General features: G+C 32.5%; 2 protein-coding genes across 3 annotated transcripts; one reads left to right on the forward strand and one right to left on the reverse strand.

The window, feature by feature from the left end:
- The first annotated feature begins 3,531 nt into the window (after positions 1-3,531).
- LOC120251513 (COP1-interactive protein 1-like) lies at positions 3,532-9,068 on the forward strand. 2 transcript variants are annotated; one of them, XM_039260055.1, is made up of 4 exons: positions 3,532-3,613; positions 4,767-4,831; positions 4,990-5,160; positions 5,621-9,068. In XM_039260055.1, the coding sequence occupies exons 3-4, from the start codon at positions 5,067-5,069 to the stop codon at positions 8,728-8,730; spliced, it is 3,204 nt and encodes a 1,067-aa protein (XP_039115989.1). In that variant the 5' UTR covers positions 3,532-3,613; positions 4,767-4,831; positions 4,990-5,066; the 3' UTR covers positions 8,731-9,068. The 2 variants fall into 2 exon arrangements, with proteins under 2 accessions (XP_039115989.1, XP_039115990.1); XM_039260056.1 differs by lacking the exon at positions 3,532-3,613 and adding an exon at positions 4,596-4,673.
- Positions 9,069-9,628: 560 nt separating this feature from the next.
- LOC120251598 (mitochondrial adenine nucleotide transporter ADNT1) lies at positions 9,629-15,687 on the reverse strand. Its single transcript, XM_039260173.1, has 8 exons — positions 15,294-15,687; positions 14,390-14,438; positions 13,296-13,459; positions 12,522-12,559; positions 11,852-11,964; positions 11,634-11,747; positions 10,115-10,459; positions 9,629-10,010 (listed from the first exon to the last, which is right to left on the reverse strand). Exons 1-8 carry the CDS (start codon positions 15,458-15,460, stop codon positions 9,927-9,929), a joined length of 1,074 nt encoding a protein of 357 aa, XP_039116107.1. The 5' UTR covers positions 15,461-15,687; the 3' UTR covers positions 9,629-9,926.
- Between the last annotated feature and the right edge of the window lie 3,629 nt (positions 15,688-19,316).

Raw genomic sequence — 19,316 nt, forward strand, 5'->3', positions numbered from 1 at the left:
AAGGCCTCTGAGCCAGGTCACGTGGGCTTGCTGGGCCAATGAGTGGGCCCCAAACTGGAGATGGCTTTGCGAATGATGACGTTGCATGTTATGGATGATGTTTCCAGTTGGGCCATGCCTCCCACGTGTCTCATTCGTCATGCACTGTAACTTAATAGCCTTTTTTCATGCACACCCCTATAAATGTGTAAATCTTTGTTAACGTAAATGAATCCTTATTAAATAATTTTTAAAAAATAAAAAAATTAAAAATTTTATATGTAAGCTTTTTTTAATATTGAAATATATGAAAATATCTTATAATGGATGTTTTGGGAAAAAAAAATTTTTTGAGCAACTGTATAATAATCTTTTATGTGAAATTTATAATTTGTTTTAAATGTATTGATTCCATTGTTTGAAATTTATATTAATTAACAGGGTATTTATTTACTATGAAATAGCTGAGAAATCACACAAGTAGACTAACATCATCCCACTTTAGATATTCCATTTATCATCAAAAGCAAAGAGATATTTCTTTCTATTTTAAACCTATTTTAGTGTTTTTTTTTTCAATTCTTATAAAATGAGCATTAAAATTATTAGATGTAATTAGGAATAACCACAAAGTGGACTGAGAATAGAAAGTTTCTCCTTACTCTTCTATTTATAGCAAGATTTCTTTGTCCATATCCCCAATCTGCTACCCTAATTTTTTTTAAAAAAAAATCCAATAATTTGAGCCATAAATGATGAATCCAAATCTGTATTATATTATATATATTTTTTGGGTTATGAGTTTTATTTTAATATTTTTTAAAACCTATATATCATATAGCAAGCATTTCGTGGTGAGGAAAACGCTTCCCATCCTTGCCCTAGCTACTGTGACATGAAATTTATTCCCCTTCGCAATATTGTGGAAGAGAGAATCAGAGATGAGTGGAGAGTCATTGTCCCATGACTATCTCTATATGTGATATTACTTCTCAATAATTTTTCGCTTTCTTGTAAAATGATTATTAGAATTACGGAAAATGATGCTACTTCTAACCACTATAGTAAAATATCAATTTTATGTACTTTTTTATTTCACAAGGGTTTGAAGCAAATAATAAATGTTTTAATAAAGTTAGTCTAAGGTTTGGACATTAGTACTTTGTTTTTTTAAGGAAGTGAACAATCGACGTGTAAGGTGTGTGCGCACCACCGGTGATCATCCAGCATATTACTCACCCAATGGACACGGGTATTGAGCTACAAACTCACTCTCATAATCAAATATCTTTTTTAGTACCACTGTGTCTAGCATATTTCAAACCTTGAGCAATGAAAGTTCTTATAAAACACCTTTTACAATAGAGTTCATACCACTAGACTAACGACATTTAGTTCAGTGTTACTTGTTCAAAAAGAGTGCAGCCCACCAAATATAATTCATTCATATTTCTCATATAGAGATGATGTAGATGAGTGATATTAGAAGGGATATGCTCATAAACAGTATTGTGAACAATGCACTTATACAGTTGCTCTAGTGGAAATGGATTTTGATGGATATGATTGATTCAGTTACTGTTATGATTACGATCAATTGTTCATATGAAATACTATTTATCTCATTTTTTACTGTGTTATTATTTACAAACAAAGCAGCACTGTTCATCTACATAATAAAATTCAAATAAGAATTGTTGGGTTCATTGAATTTGAATCCGATGGTTCATGATAAACATTTCTAAATACATAATCTAAGAACGTTATCGTAATGGATTATATATGTGTGTAGCTTCTTAGTTTATTCTCATTAAAACTATTCAGTGTCCTTGAATTTCCGTAAATATGTGTGTATATATATAATGTCACTCCCATGCATGGCCTCTTCTGCTTCAACTCAATTCAATGTAACTTCACTCGTTGGCATTTCTTCCAGGTGTTAATCATGGAGTTATATACACGCAAACATGCAAGTCACAACAAAGTCTTAACCTGAAACCTATAAATTATAATAAATATATAAATAAATAAAAAGAATATCTTGATAACATATGCCTTGCTTTAACACCCTCCTCATGTATCACCATCAACTCCTTAGAATATATCAATTCATGGAGTTCCTTCCATGCTGCTTTGATGCTGATTTTCAACCTGTTATTTTTGTCTTTTTCTTTTTCTTTTTTCTTTTCCTTATTAGATATATTTTCATATCAAGGTTGTTATTAAGGTCTTCAGCTTCATGTTTCCCTTTCAATAATGATACACAATATATTACATGTCAATCTTTATCTTTAGTCAAAAAGAATTAGGTAATTTAGGTTTCAAAATTTTGTTTAATTTAATTAAAAAAATAGTTTTTACTTTGTAATCTTTGACTTAGCAATTTCCTAAAATGGTGGAATAGTTGTTGATTTAAATTTAAAATCATTTGCTTAACTGATTCAGGCCTCTCTCAATTAAACTAACTTAGTGGGTAATAAAAACAAAATTAATGTTTCACTAGTGTTTGTATTGAAAAAGTAATTTCTTTTTTTACAATATTATTCAAACATTTTAAAATATTTTAATTATTGCTTTTATATTATATTGACAGAATACTTTATCTCTTAATGAATTCTTCAAACATTTCTAAATATTTTTTTATTATTGTTGGTATATAGGTACTTATAAAAATAAATTTATGTTTTTGAGAATATATCTATTACCATCTATTTTTTTCACAAAAAAACACTTATATATATATATATACACATATAAAAAAACACAAAAAATGATAAGAATTATAGAACTTTATATATATATCACATAAAAGAATCACATCTTATTTCTCATTCTCGTCCACAAAAGTATTTACTCTTATCCAAATCCAAACACCACCAAGAAAAAATTAAAAAAAAGGGGGAATTAGAATAACCTTTGTTAGATTTAATCAAACCCAATCTAATTCATTAATTTTCAATTATTTTACCCAAAAAAAGAAAAACATAATATTTGGAAATTAATCTAATATATCAATGATCCCTATAAAGTGACATTCTTCTTAAATCCCACATGCAAAGATGCATGAACATTGCTTGGTCTCTCCTAAATTCAAACAAACTTAAAATTAAGAATCCAAAAAATTCAATAAATAAATACTTAATTAGATTATAATCAAGCATCTCTAAATCTCTTGTTTATTTAATTAATTAAATAATTAAAATTTCAAAATCTCAATCTCATGGCTGACCTGGAATCCATGTGATAGAGGCCTGCCGGTAAACGCACCGAACCGGTGACGCCACCAACCGCTGTTCTACACCAAACACCGCTAACAACGTTAAGTAAATCACAACCGTAAAAAAAGTCCTCGTGATTCACAACGGATATTTTGAACGGGAACGATGAGTGTTTCACGCTGTTTGCTGTTGTGAGATAAATAGCGAAGTTACAAAGCTCGGGTTCATGGGCCGCGGACAAAATGCCGGCTCTCTGACAGCACTTGGGTGGCATTTTCGTTAATAATCTCAAGTTTGAGGGTAAATTCGTCTCCATAAAACTCCAAAAAGGACACCAGCCTTTCCCTCTCCTCTCTTCTCCTCCTCTCCACTGCCACTGGAGGAGAATGAGAATGCTCGATTGAGAGATAACAGAGGTGATTCATTGATTTTCATTCTTCCCTCTTGTTTTTAATTCGAATTATCTTCAGTTTTTGTGTTTATGTTGTTTGGTTTGATGAATTGCAATCGTGAATCGATGTAAATGATGTGTTTTTATTTTAAATTTCTTCGCAAGTTGTTGTTGTTGTTGTTGTTGGTTTGTTTGTTTGTTTTTTTATTCTAAAATCTCGTCTTTGTGGTGTTTTATATTGGTTTTGTGTGGTCTGAGAGATTTATTTGGTGGTCTTGAGTTTGAAGGTGAGTTTTTGAGATGCTTGTTTTTGGTGAAATTTGTGTTTTTTTTTTTGTTCAGAATAGTTATGATGGGAAAGAGTATGCATGTTTTGAATCTCATGAGAAGGGTTGGAATTTTTTGCTTTGTGTTAATCTTATTATTTTTATTGGATTCTGATGAATGTTGGGATTTGGTATTCCTAATTCTTGTTGCATGTTGGAATTTTTCCAGTGTTAGATTTGTGTGCTTTGTTAAATGATTGGTCAGTGATAGGTCAAATTGGAGGAGTTAGCTTTTGATTGTGAGGTTATGTAGTTTCTTTGTTTTCTGTAGGAGTTCTGTGCCTTTTGGTTGCTTCTTTACCTACTTTGCTATTTTGTGGCCTTATCCCATCAGCAGAAAGTGGGGATTGGCTTTGAATTATTTTATTTTATTTTTCCTTTCTTAGCTCATACGTGATAGTTAGTGAACGAAAATCTAGTGGCTTTGACTTCCTTGTGCCCAGTGTTTACAAATGGGATCTGATAGTTGTAAGAGTAGATGTATGTTACCAATTTTTGTGTTTTAACTGCTTGATGTGATGATTGTTATGGATTGAATTTGTATCCTCGAATTGTAAGAATAATTTGATGTCTTCCTATTTGGCGGTGTTCTGTGTATTGATCCATATACACCTGATTTTTTGCATTGTTAGTTTAAACCATATAATAATAGCAAGAGGCGTTAATTGAAATCTTTTGATGCCGAAGTCCTGGTTTTAAAGGCGATAGAAGTCCACGTTTGGATATCCTCATATGCTGAAACCTTGCTCTTGTTAATCCGTATGGGCTTGTTCTTATTTACCTGTTTATGCTGTGTTGCTAATCTGAATGAGCTGATTTATTTTATTTTACTTTTTTTTTTCTTTTGAACAGAAGTTGATGTGCTCTTTGTTGATTTTTAACTGATAATACTTGCAAAAGCTTGGAGCTGTTTTTAGGTGAGTATTCTGGATGACATTAGATGCATTGTTTGATTTATTGATTTTTTCCAATGAGCTGGATTTTTTTTAGTGCTATCCATTCTAATGAATTCTAAAGTTTCGGTTATCCAATCTCCGTTGCTTCATATCTTATTCATTATTTAATTGTTTTTCAGCGCAAGAAGATAACAAAGTTCATGGAGAAAACTGAGTAGAACTTGAAAGTTGCAAAATTAAGACTAGATTTTCACAAATGAAGAGATTAGATAAATTACAAGAAACACTTTCATCCATTTTTGGAGCCCACTCTGATCATGAGAACCATGAAGCAATGGAAGACAAGGAGGGTAATGTTTATTCCTACTGAAGTATAGCAAATGCTAAATCTCATTCCTATGAATTTTTGTTTATCTAAAGGATATTGCCTTCATAGGCTTGTCTTGTTTAAGGTTGTCAGGTGAATTCCATAAAAATTCTTCATCTTCTCAATTGCGATAACATTGTATACTCTTGAATCAAATAAATGTAGTAATTTTCTTTAAAAAAAAAAAAAATCTTATTTTGACTCATTAAATTGGCTTGTGTTTTGGTTCATCCCTAATACTGGATACAAAATCAATGACATGTAAAGTAGAAACTCTGTATGTTCTGATATATGATTTATCTGAACTTTCAATTTCGGTAATGTTTGTGTTCTGCAACATTGACATCAGTACATAACCTTCGATTTTTCGGTAGCAATGCTTAAGGATTGACTGCATCTCAGTATGATTACATAGCTAACACAAGTATTTCTTGTTGCTGCAGATGTTGAAAAGAATTTTGAAAAAATATTGAAGTTGATCAACAGTGGACAGTATAACAATGATTCATCAGATAATGATGCTGGCAAGTCTGAACTAGTATCCCTTATTAATGATTTCCATAAGCGATATCAATCCCTCCATGGGCATTATGACCATATGATTGGTAAGCTAAAGAAGCACATTCGGCATAAGAAAGGGTCCAATGGAAGCATTTCACTCAAATTTGGCTCGTCCGAGTCTGAATCGTCAAGTTCGGAATCTGAGGAAAGCTTAAGTAGGAAAGAGAAGTCCAACAGAAAGCATGGAGAACCAGAGGTTTCTGTAGGAGATTATGAGGCACTGCTAAGGCAGCATGATACCTTGAAAATCAGAAATGATGAGCTTGAGAATGAAGCTGCCTTGGTGCGTGTAAAGCTTGAAGAAGGGGAGAGTTTAGCAGTTCAATTGGCTGAAAAGGATAAAATGTTGTTAGAGCAGGAAAATGAAATCCAAACCATCAGAGAAAATGTGAAGGTCTTACAAGATGAGAATGAAGGCCTTAAGCAAGAGTTGGAGACTGTTTCTAAGTATGATGTGGAGGTAGATCAAAAGCTTAAAAGCATACAAAATGAAAATGAGGCTCTTATATCAGAAAAAACTGTTACTCTAAGCAGGCTACATGACGAAGAGAAGTTGATAGAACAGATGAAACAAGAAATGTCGCGATTGGAATCTGAAAATGATTGTCTGAAGCAGGACTTGGAGAAAGCAGCACAAGATGTGGCTAATTTGAACAAGCAACTAAATACTGTGAATGAAGAAATGGACAGTCTGAGAGGGGAGAACTCAATGAATTTGAGCAAGATACAGGAGTTGGAGAATGGTTTCAGTGATGCCCAAGCTGAATTGAAGTCCACCGTTGAAAATTTATCATCTCAGAATGTGAACTTCTTGTCTGAGAATGTAGAACTGAAAAATAAGATGGAACTTACTGACCAACAAGTAGCTGATCTTAGCCAGAAATTAGCCATTTCTGTAGAAGAGAATGCTGCTGTGACATCTGAGTTATTGAGATTATCAAGCAAGTTGGAAGAGGTTGAGAGAAACATTAAAGAACTAACAAATGATTGTGAACTGTTAAAAGAAGAGAACTCAAAACTGCAAGTCATTAATAAAAGTCTGGATCAGCAAATACAAGCCAAAAATGAGGAAAACAGTATTCTTACGTTGGAGGCACAGGAGAAGGTGGGATTGCTAATGACAGAAGTAGAGAAGTTGAAAAGTGACAAATCTCAGTTATTTGGTGATTTGGAAAATTTGAGATTGGAACTGACAGCTACAAAGCTGGAAGCTTCTGAAGCAAAAAATGTTATAGATATTGCAGAAGATGAGAAGGCTTTACTATCTTCAGAAAAGATGACTTTATTAACCCAGATTCAGCAGCTTGAAAAGAATTTGGAAGACATCAATGATGAGAATGAAAAACTCAGGGCTGATAAATCACAATTGCAAATCAAAATCAATGACCTTGGTCTTGAACTGGAAGTGGCAAGGATCCAAGTGGATGATATGACTAAAAATCTTGTAGCTGCAGAAGAAGAAAGAACTGCATTAAAATCAGAGATTACAATGGTTATGTGCAAGTTGGAGCAGTCTGAAGTTGATGGTAAGCAACTCCAGGATAAGTTTGAAAAATTGAAAGAAGAAGAAAGCAACATGTTGCAGCAAAACCAGATAGCAGAGAATGTCATAGAGAAACTCAAGACTGAAATTGAACAACTAAGAGCAGACAACTCCGAGTTGCATGTCAAGGTCAAGGACCTGATGCTTCAACTGGAAGTGGCTGATCGTGAATCTACTAATCTGAAGGAATTACTTGGAGCTGTTGAGGAGGAAAAACAATCATTGGCCTCAGAAATTGTGGTTCTCAAGGGCAAGTTAGAGCAGGTTGAATATAAAGTGAATGAAATCGATCAAGAACTGGAATTAGTGAAAGAGGAAAATGGCAAACTGCTGAATGTTCAGAAAGACTTGCAGGATCAGAACCATGAACTAGAAGTGAAGCTAGAAGAGGTCAAGAAGGATGCATCTGATCGATTCCTGCAAATGGAGCAAGATTTTCTGCTTCAGAAAAGTACGGTGGAAGATGAACTCAGCGCGAAAATATCCAATCAGCAAAGTCTGCTGAATGATCAGGATGATAGGTTCAACAAATTGTTAGAAGATTACAAGCAGCTTGAAATACGATACCAGGAATCATGCTCAGAACTTCAGAGTGCAAAGGAGAAGATTGAAGAAATCAGTCTTAAAGAAGAGACTATTCAGTTGTTGGAAACTGTTGATAAAGAGAAGCAGGAGAAGATATCCAAGTTGCATCAGAGCTGCAAAGAACTGACAGAACAACTTAAACAATCTGAATCTGAAAAGGCGGATTTTGATAGAGAAATCACTAAGCTTCAGGGGCAAATTCAGACACTTGAGGTCCAGCTTCGACTAGTGAACCAGAAACTTAAAGTCACAGAAACTGAAAGCAAGGATAAAGAAGAAGAAAGAAAGAAAATAGTGGAAGAAATCCGGGTCGAACGCAGGGAACTTGAAGAACGAGTTTTTGCATTGACTAAAAGGAGTGCTATTTATGAAAATGAACTTAAGAAGATGTACGAAGCGGCGAGAGTCGGCATAGCAGTTTTAGGTGATCTCCTCAACAAGTTGGAATCAACATTCAAAGAAAACCACCGGCAACTCAAAATGCAACTAGACGAGTGCACAGAAGAGCTTCACACAGCGAAGGCATCCGTAGCAGCAGTGGTTTTTGAAAAACAAGAGCTACAAGTGAGAGTGAAATACAAAGAAGGAATCATTGCATTGTTAAAAGATGAGGCAGGGATTGCAGGAGCTAAAATGGCTGAATTAGAAAAAGATAAAGAGGAACTGATGAGAAATGCAGTCAAGACCGAGAAGAAGAATGTCGAACTGGAAAAGAAGTTGAAGGAGAAGGAAGAGTCAGTCTTGGTTGTGAATGAGGAGAAGAGGGAGGCAATCAGGCAGCTCTGCATCTTGATTGAATACCATAGAGAAAACTGTAATCAGTTGCTGAAATACATATCAGCAAATCGTAAGAACAAGCGATAAATATTCTCCAAAAATTTTTCTTTTGTTCTGTATTTGTCAGTTGAGCCATTTAAAAAGGCCGGAAGAGTGCACATCAGGAAGTTAGTGCCTTTGGCCGTTATATTTTGAAATGCATAGCTGAAAATCTCCACCATAGTTATAGCCATTCAGAGGGGTTATGGAACCTTAGTTCTGGGTATAGAAACTTAATATTTCATTTTGTAATTCTTTTTGTCAAATTTTTTTTCTCTGCATTAATTGGTTTGTAATAGAGAATGGAGCTATGAAACGCTTGATGTTCATGTTTTACCATGTCATTTTGATATTTCGCTATTTAGTTCTAAAAATCATGTTTGTTAGTTGTACGGTGAAATGAATAGACAAAATTTACTTTTTTACCCTTGCAAAAGTAGGTCATGGATGATGACTTCGTAAAAAGTTATCTATTTAATATTTATATACCTTCACAAAATAAATAAACAAATTATAAGCCTATATACCACAAGCAATTTTAAAGACTGATTTAAAATAAAACTGACACAATAACATATTATATATATATATATATATTTGCAAAAATAGTCCTAGAGGAAATGTTTCATGGCTATCATTTTTCTTTTTTATTATTTAGACAATGCTCAATTTAAAAACCTCTAAAAATAACTTATCATTAAGCTTCTTATTCTTTTCTTCCGCTGTCTTAAAATAATGACAATTTAAAAAAAATCAAAAACTAAGAAATAAACATAAAAACAATTACTGCAGGGTATAATTAATATGACTTTGGCCCAGATAAAATGGTAACAAGTTATCTCTTTGCATCACGAAAAAGATTAAATACCAATAACCAACCAAGATAACCAAACATTTCTCAAGAATAACCGGAAAAATAACGCCACAAACACCTGGATCATATAAATGGCACACAAAAACCCTAAAAACAGAGTTGAGCATTAAAGAGATTTATAATACAATCTCAATAACAACCACAATTTGTTAAAATAATTTCAATCTAGGGAATTTAACACCCTGAGTTGCAGCCAATTTATTGCTTTGAAACTAATGAGTAGAAACTAGATGTTCAGCCATAAATATATTATGTAATAATACTGGCACCACACTGAACATCTATCCTATTCACTTTCTTTCTTTCTTTTTTTTTTTTTACTTTTACTCATCCACCTACAAAAATAACAGTCAGCTCAGCTGCGCATTGATTAATCGGAGATTCTCATTTCTGCTCCAAGGATATCCTTAATACCTTCATACGACACGAAGGCAATGGCGATGGATGGCACCACCTGAAAATATAAAATGAGGTAGTATCATATTTCAGAGGATAGTGCACTTGCAGTTATTTGTTAACCAATGGGTATAATGATCAGTATGACAATGGAAAACCAACCTTGACAGAGTTTGGAACTAGACCCTTGTACAGAGCTCGGAAACCCTCATGGCGCACTGTCTTCCTAAAAGCATCAATCATTCCCGAGTATTCCATTGGTGCTTTGCTCATACCTTGACCTGTTATAACAGAAGCAGCATGGTTCCAACCCACCATCTGCATACGTCTCCGAATGACATCAAGTGGATAGGCAACGGTCTGGCCAACAGTTCCGGCAGCAGCTCCACAAGCAAGCTTTGTCACCATACTCAACTCTCCATTATCAACTATTCCGTATGGATTATTTTTGACCAACCAATCTTTCAGAGATTCATACACGGCAAAGTTGAGACCAACATATGGAATCTGCGAGCATAATTTAATATGCTTTCAAATTAAGTTCTGCTCTATTGTCGACTGTCCAGCAAGACATTATTTCATAGTCGAGAAGAATTAATATACATGATGCTATGCAAAAATGAAGGACGGACATGTTCATGTAACTCAAAAGGCAGATGTAGTAGTTTTACCCATATATATATATATATATATAGATATACACATACATATTAAAAAAATAATGACTCTGCACGCAAAACAGGGCTGGACAAAAAAACAGAATAAGGACTAGTTTGGTATGAAATAAAAATACAGTGAAAATGCATGCAAGTCATTTTGAAGCATTTGTGCTTTAGACCAAAGTTTATTTTGTGCAATGCAAATCATTTTGATACGTCTTTTTTCTTTTTGGTATGGTGTCCGTTAAAATCCAACATTTTGCTGTATTATATGTTTGTGTTATGATCACTAATCTAAGCAGAGTTAAGGTTAGCCCTCGCTATTTTTAACTACCAACTTCTAGACATTTGTTATCACCAAAAAAATTTTAATAATCATTTTTTTTATATTATAGACTCTAATTATCAACTCATTAAATTTAAAAAAAAAAGAATCCTTTACATAAATACACCTTCAAAAACTTGAGTTTCACATACACCCGGGACTCAAATGAAAAATTGAAAAGGCTTTCACTATTTTATCTAATTTATAATATTCTTCAGGATTTATGTGCAAAATTTCAACAATGGTTTGTTAAGATGTCCGCTCGTTATTTTAGCACCTAAGCTTTTTTACATTTCACATATAGAATTATTATCATAATAAATGGTGTAAAGCCCAGGGGTATACATACAAAGGCCACATTTCAGGGGGTTTATTTACATGACAAGTGAGAAGACCACTTACACTAATGTACGGTGAGGTAATGAACCAGCAGCTAACTTGGCTGCAAGTTGTTTTGTTATATTATAGGGTCTAGATGCAACTGAACTTACACAGCAAGTAGTGGCTTGCATGTTATCAAAAACTCAAAAGAAGCCACATGTATGCATAGTTCACTTCCAATACACCTACTTACTCAGTTACTCCACATACCAAACATGCCCTAAATGAACCTAGGTTTGACAATACAATATCAAATAGGAAAAATCAATAAAAAATATTATCAAAATTGTTGACCTAGAAAGATAAAGGAACTTACAACTCCTATAACTGAAGGAAGCCAGCCTTTGTACAAAGCACGAAAGCCTTCTTCCCGAAAGACTGTCCGTAAGGCGTGAAACATACCACTATACTGATAAGGAGACTTCTCGGTCTGTATTATTAAAAATATGACAAAAGCAAAACAGAAATCAAAAAGATGATTTAGGCAAATAGTCTTAAAACTATATATCTGGGTAAACACAGATCAGAACATACCTGAACAGTTATCCTGCCCCGTACCATATCCATAGGATAAGTGGCAGACATTGCAATAATTCCAGCACACGCTCCAGCCCCAAGACGCAATACAGGTGTAAGCTGAGCATCCTCTGAATAAATCAACACATAAGTTAGAAGAAATAATTCTAAGTTGTTCTTATATTAGAACCGTAATATACAACAGTGCATACAAATTTGGATGTTCACTTATGTCCAGTCTAAGTCCAGCCAGATCCCTTACTATAACCACATGGAGCTCTGCACTATAGTTAACATGGCATATTAACAACACCATTCAATTTCCTTTCAAATCTTTTGTTATGAGCAAGAAAAAAAAATCAAAGCTTTTTAAACACAGCAGATGGATGAACACAGGCATAAGCATGGAAAGTGGTATTACTTGCTATCTTTTCAAACACTGAAAAGCAATCAGTGAAGGAGATTGTTGCTCATTAGCTTGATGTTTTATGTAAAGGGCAGCCAATGAATAAGGCACTGGAGAGTATGAGTACTAGAAAGGGCCCAAATTCTAATGTAGACAGGTTCATCCTTGCTTTTGCAAATGTGCAGACAGGTTTTACAATATTTGCTCTGGATTAAACACGCTTCAGCAAAATAGAATATAAATTGACGTAGTACAAACTTATCAGGGGAGATTAAGCCTTACCATTGCCAGTCTGCTGACGGTAAAGCCATAAAATCCCGCTGTTGAAAACAAAAGGAAATTTTGAAATGAGGAAATAAATCATATTAAGTATATACCTGTAATTATTTTCTTACATTCACAAACAAACTCAAGTTAAGCCACAATTATAATTATTAAGCAGGTGTAATTTATTATAGAATCATTTTAATTACTTAATTGATTCAAACAAATTCCAGTCATTATCACACAGTCGTTGTGCAATAGATTATCCAAATGAAAGGAATGTTCAAAGAAATCTAAATAAATAAATAGAACAGCATATATGTGAAACACATCATATATGTGAATATATATTATTATAATGCATGAGCTCTATTCCACACCCAAACATTCAAGCTAGCAAACAAGGACACATGTAACCCATAACACCTGATGATCCTTAACTTCAAGGTAAATTTCTAAGGAATAAGCTAAAAAATATTACAAATTAAAACTAAATTCCTTGAAAAACAGGCTGCCAATGTCGCTATTAATTAAAAAACAAAAAAAATCAAGAGAATTGTTCCATTTAAATCGAGGATTACTTTAATATTCAAAGCAAAACAAAAATTGTCCACAACCCTTTATATACCAGTATGCTACATAGCTACTCATGTAAAATAACAGAAAATTGAAGATGGTGTCCATGTAACAATTAACAAGATCTTATAATGTACACAAATAGAAACAAACTTATATCTCATATGTTGCTTTTGTCTAGTTATATGAAATTTAATGAACAGAAGAAAAGGAAACCTGGAGGCACGCTCATAACTAAAGAATTTCACAGCTGAATTTGGAACTATTCGTGCACAGTTGGTACCATTGCCTTTGAATAATCCAGTAAAACCTTCAGTTCTCCAAATATACTTGAGGCCTTGCATGGTTCCACTATACTTGATGCTATGAGGATTTTGGACCTGTATTTGGCATAGGCAAGAAACATAGTGCAGTTCAGGTAACAGCTTCCATGAAGCAAGACTTCTGTACTTCCAGCAAAGGCAAAGGAAATGAACCACAACAAAATCTCGGTTTCTTTTTTCTCAAATAAAACCCCATAAAGGATCAAAGTTATGCAACTGTTTCATTATAAGGAATAGGTAGGATTGGGGACACAGACATTATGGAAAGTATCACGCTGTGTGAAACCACATCAACAATTAAAGTACATGAATACATCAGCAAACAATTAAAGGCAATTTGGATCTAAAATCTGATAAATATGCCATTCTCAATCACCATTGCCACTTATCAACAGAAGTGTAATGAAGGTGTGTCCATGAATCCAATCCTTGACAGCAAAAGATGCCACCGCATCAATGATGCTAGGATAAGGACATGGGTACCAACTACAAAGTATGGGAGAGTATTAGATAATTGAATTTAATAAAAAACCAAATAAGTGACCATAAAGATATATTACTTAAGAATTAATTTATAGAAATAAAAAAAATATTAAAAATAAATTATGAAGGTTATCACGGTGAAAAAGTGATGATGTAAATTTTTAAAAAAAAAAATACAGAGGGATCAAATTGAAAAAACTAAGATGGAGTCGAGAATGGAAAGGAGATAAAATGAAACCACAACCCTCTAGTTCAAATATACTAAAGTAGGATCATGTGATTCAATGTGTACCCACTGAAAAGATACAACATGTAGCAACAAAACAAAGGATTTGCTATATTTTGATGCAAACTATTAATTGACAGTAGACTTCCAGAATGAGCTGAGAAAGAAACATATCTTTTACAGCATTATATATTTATATGAGAACAAGTGGAAAACTATGGCTGAAATGTAGCAGTAAATAAGCTGAATTCACTCAAAATCAAGTAACAGGCATCTACCTGAAGCAAGATTTTTAACCTCTCAAGTGGGGCAACAGCAGTCCGCGACCTGAAAGACGGGTGGATCAGAAATTTTTTAGATCACATAGGAAGAAGCAGATAAAAACCAATTTTGCATGTTGCATTTACACACTGGTTATCAAAGATTCAAAATCCAAAACTTCCTTGATTAACCCTCCTTAACTTTTGAACACTACTCCCATACAGTTCTTTGGATACAAAATTTTTTTTATTGTTTTCATAAATTATGATACAGATAGTCCTGTACAAAATGATCATTAAATTCCAGATGAAACTAAATAGAGATTAATTTCTATCCTACTACATTTGAAATGTTGGAATTTTGGTCTCGTTTTCCACGTTTGGTACCAAGAATTAAGACTTCTCCATTTTAGGGTAAACTAAAAGCATTCTCATTAGATCAAGAGAAAAAAGCGAAATAAATAAACCAGAAAAACTAATCACAACAATAAAAATCAGAGAAAGTGATCGCAATAATCTATAGATGTAAAAAGATAAAGAAAAAAACAATCTTTATGACTTATTCATCAGTTTTCCTCACAGCACCCAAACAGGCCCCAAACAACTCTTTAAGAAACGTGAAAAAAAGATTCCCAACACCAAATTATAAACCCGGACTTATACCAAGAAAAAAAAAAATCCCAATCTTGATGTTCAAACAATGAATAAAGTCACTAGTTACCATCTTCAGAAGCAAACCATGATTACAATAACAATCTTACAATAAAGTAACGCCAATAACCACTCACCAACAAACAGTCTAGCAACACGACACCAACTACAATAATAAATCTCGATAATTTCACAGTATTAAACCATTCGAACAAAAAAAACAGATAAAAAAGAATCATTAATCAAACAAATGTAAGGATATAGGGCTCACACTCCGCCAGCGACACCACCAGCGATGAGCGACCTGAGAACGCTCGCGATCGCATACTGAGGAGCCTTAACATTCTCTCTAGCAAGCTTCGCCTCCTCAGCAAGGTTCACGATCGTGTTCACCGCCGACTCCCCCGTGCTCTTCCCCACAACGTCCTCGGACGCCATAGAAACCCTAGAAACAAAAAAAACACCGAATTCGCAACCCTAGATGACAGAACCCAATCAATCCCAGCAGCTCCGAGGGGCGATCAGGCCAAGGCGGCCATTTCCTCTCCTCGTCGAGTTCCTCGTCGGCGGCGGCGTCGGCGGAGACGGAGGTGGGAAGTCGAGAGGGAAATCCAAAGGGGAAGCGAGAAAGAGAAGTCGGGGAACTGGGGTTTAGTGGCGGCGTTGGCTATTTATATAGAGAGGTAGTGGCCTAAAGCTCAATGACATCCAATAAAACGTACATCGAATTGACATCCTTACGTGGAATTCCACGTAGGATAATTGACGCTGTTTCACGACCTTGTTTTGAGTGGGTTGAATTAAAGGTCGAGTTTTTGGGTCGAACTAACAAAAATTTATTTTTCTTAACGGAAACCTAGATCCGTCCCGCGTTAACCGCTAACGCACGGCCTTTTGGTTGGGCTAATCGCCGGACTAGTAATATTATGTTTTAGTCCTTGGATGTTGACAATATTTATATTTTTTAAGTAAAATTTTTATTTAGTCCTTGGAGGTTGTAATATTTATATTTACTTAAATTATTTATTAACTTGATGAAGTAATTCATATTTTAAATGTTAAGAAGAAAAGTTTCATTTGTGTTGGTATTTCAAATTATTTAATTTAGTAATAAATAATTAATATTTAAAAATTATATTATTGCTTGGTTTTCAAGAAAAATAAAAGAATCTCTAAAAATGTGAAGTTGCTTTCTGATTGGGAAATAGCATATATGCCTAGACAAGAAGCCCAAATTAAATAAATTAAGAAATAAAAATGTTCTAATATTTGGATTAATGGATAAAATGAAAAAAATAGGAAAATGAAAATTATAATGTTGGGCCATGACTTGGTAGTTAGTGCTAAAAAGAAAAATATATAAAATTAATCATCTCATATTTGCATGAAAAATCTCAACCATAGAAAATCCTAATTTCGGAAAAGTTTTTATTTAAAAAAAAATTATGTGATTTATATTGACCATTGAGTTGATGAAGTGGGCCAGCATATTTAATATTATTATAAGAACCAATATCTTTGGCTCCATTTTTTTCAATATTAATTTCAAAGTTTAAAAACATACATTAGTTAAAAATCACCATGCTTGTTTATTTTCCGTGAATTGTTTATTGGGTTCTCAATGCTCTAAAACACTATTTATTTACTATCTATCATATTCTAATATAGATCCCTTGTGAAAGTAATCATATTCTCCATTCCTTCAAAATTACAAGACAAAAAAATTTATATTTTTGACACATATAGCAGACTTGTATTGACTATTGATCCATATGTTAACATTTCTCACAAATTAAATTCTTAAAAGATCATTGAACCACCGTAATTTATCCACTTCGGTACTTGTCCGCTTAACAATGCTTGTCATCTTTGTCAAAATATATATATATTATTATAAAAATTTTAGTATTCTATGTTTTAATTGTTTTATACAAGTATTTAAGTTCATTTTTTCCTTTTTCTACCACAAAGACTTTGTGTTTATTTATCATGTTGTTATTCTATCTTTTTCTTTCTATCTTTGTCACAAATTTTAGATATGTCTTCCAATAACTAATGGCCACAAGATTGAAACTATATATGAATATATAAATAAATATATATATATATATATATACTTAATGTGTAAACAAAGTGGGTTGGGCTTGGAAGTTGGACTTAATCTAATTCAAAACTCACATGAACATAAACATAATTAATGGATGAAAAAATAAAAAGACAATTACTGTTAAAATTTGAATTTTGTTGCAATTTTCAACATTTGACCCTCGAAACAAACCAGCTTAATGACTACCTTAACAAATTGCATATATTTTTTTATGAATTTTTCATTAATGTTTATATCCTTACCAAGCTCCTAATACCGAGATGAACTATTAATCAAGCACAATCATGTTTTCACAAAAAACGTTCTAGTTTGTCTAATTAATCAATTAGTATATCCTTTTCATGTTCTTTTTATTTATCAGTTTTTTTTATGTTAAAAATTTTAATAGATCTAGCATGACATCTACGTTTTTATTGAATGGATAATATATGAAAGGATATATTTTTTCAACCACAACAATTCGAATAAGTAAAATGTTAGATGTCTAATCTCACCTTTGAAGATTAAAATAGTTTAATCTCAACATTTTAAGACTAGAACAATACTTCTACCCTTCAAATGTCAAGATTAGTCTATTTTGATTTTTTAATAATTTTTTGGTATCTTAATTGTAGGTTTGTGTTAGATATAAACTTGGTTATTATTTTATTTATTATATGTAAATTATTATTTTTTATAAATTAAATAATTTTACATACAATCAAAAAAAAAAAAATTGTTGCTATAGTTAACTCCACTAAAGCCGATCAATATCTGAAACATCAACCATAAATAACACATAAAAAAAAATTATCAACAACAATAGTTGATTTACATCTACAACAATTGCTTCACACCTAAACCGAAATCAATCTTATTCTTAAATTGATTAAAAATAGAATTCAAATTAATATTTTAAATCAAAACTTAAGAAAAATATTGAATATTTAAAAAAATCTCATGCCACTCACATTCTCCACGAATCATTTAAGATAAACAAATTATTAGTAAAAAAAAAGAATCCATGATCTCCTTTTATGATCATGATATCTTCTTGCAAGCCTTGATATTAATTATCAAATATGGAAAATTCTTAGTACATTCTATAAAAAAGTGACCACTTGGAAGGATGAAAAGGAGTTAGACAACCACTATAAACAGCACACATACACATTCACTCTATAAATGATTTAAGTTCAAAAGTAATCCCACTTCCAACCAATTCTAGTATTCCACTTTTTAAATATTTAATCTAATTTTTGGATATATATATATATATATCTTTGATTAAATAGACTCCACATTATAATAATATCCATTAATTAAGTCATGTCACCGACGAAATATATTTGATATGTTAATATATCTGTGTCAGTATTAAAATGTACTTGATATTTTATAATACCACCAAAAGAAAATGTTATTATTAAAACAATACTTTGTATTTAGTGATGATAGTTTGCGGTGGAACACTGTGATATTTGAGTTTGTTTAATATATTATTTTTTCTCTCACTCCCCCATAAAGCATAATTATTTCTCTCAAACATAATTTTTTTTACAAAACAACAAATCCCTTCTCAAAAAAAATTATCGAGAGACGGATAAGTGGAATAATACACTAATTATAATAACTTATTAATTATCTAAAAACTTATTAATAAAATCAGATGTTAAATAAGGTGATGAAATACTCACCACATGCACATGCAAGAGATTTTTAAAAACCAAACAAAACTCATAAATTTATCATTCCATTTAATTTTAAAAATAAATGATATAATATCTCAAACAAAGGACCACTAAATTTATTTAAAACAATATCGTACATAATATTTGGATCCATAACAATATGTGAATAGTATTACTACAGTCATGTAATTTATGGCAAATAGTTTTTACCTTGCAATTTTTCCCATCTACTTCGATCATGTGAATCATATGATTAGTGGTCGTCAAACACACTAATTTATAAAATGAAAAACTTCACCCACGTAATTTAGAATTTTAGAGGATCGTTGGGAGAATCCCAATAAATTTTATCTAATAACTTTATTTTAAGTGATATATTCATATTTTTTTATTGACTACAGTAATAATTAGGGGGTGATACAGTGAGAGCTAATTAAAGTTTATTTGGATTGATTAGTTTTGTTTTTATTTTTAAAATGATTGTTGTAGGTCTAGTTTAAATAGGATTAGACAGTTC

Source organism: Dioscorea cayenensis, chromosome 20 (genome assembly GCF_009730915.1).
Source record: "Dioscorea cayenensis subsp. rotundata cultivar TDr96_F1 chromosome 20, TDr96_F1_v2_PseudoChromosome.rev07_lg8_w22 25.fasta, whole genome shotgun sequence".
NCBI lineage: Eukaryota > Viridiplantae > Streptophyta > Magnoliopsida > Dioscoreales > Dioscoreaceae > Dioscorea > Dioscorea cayenensis.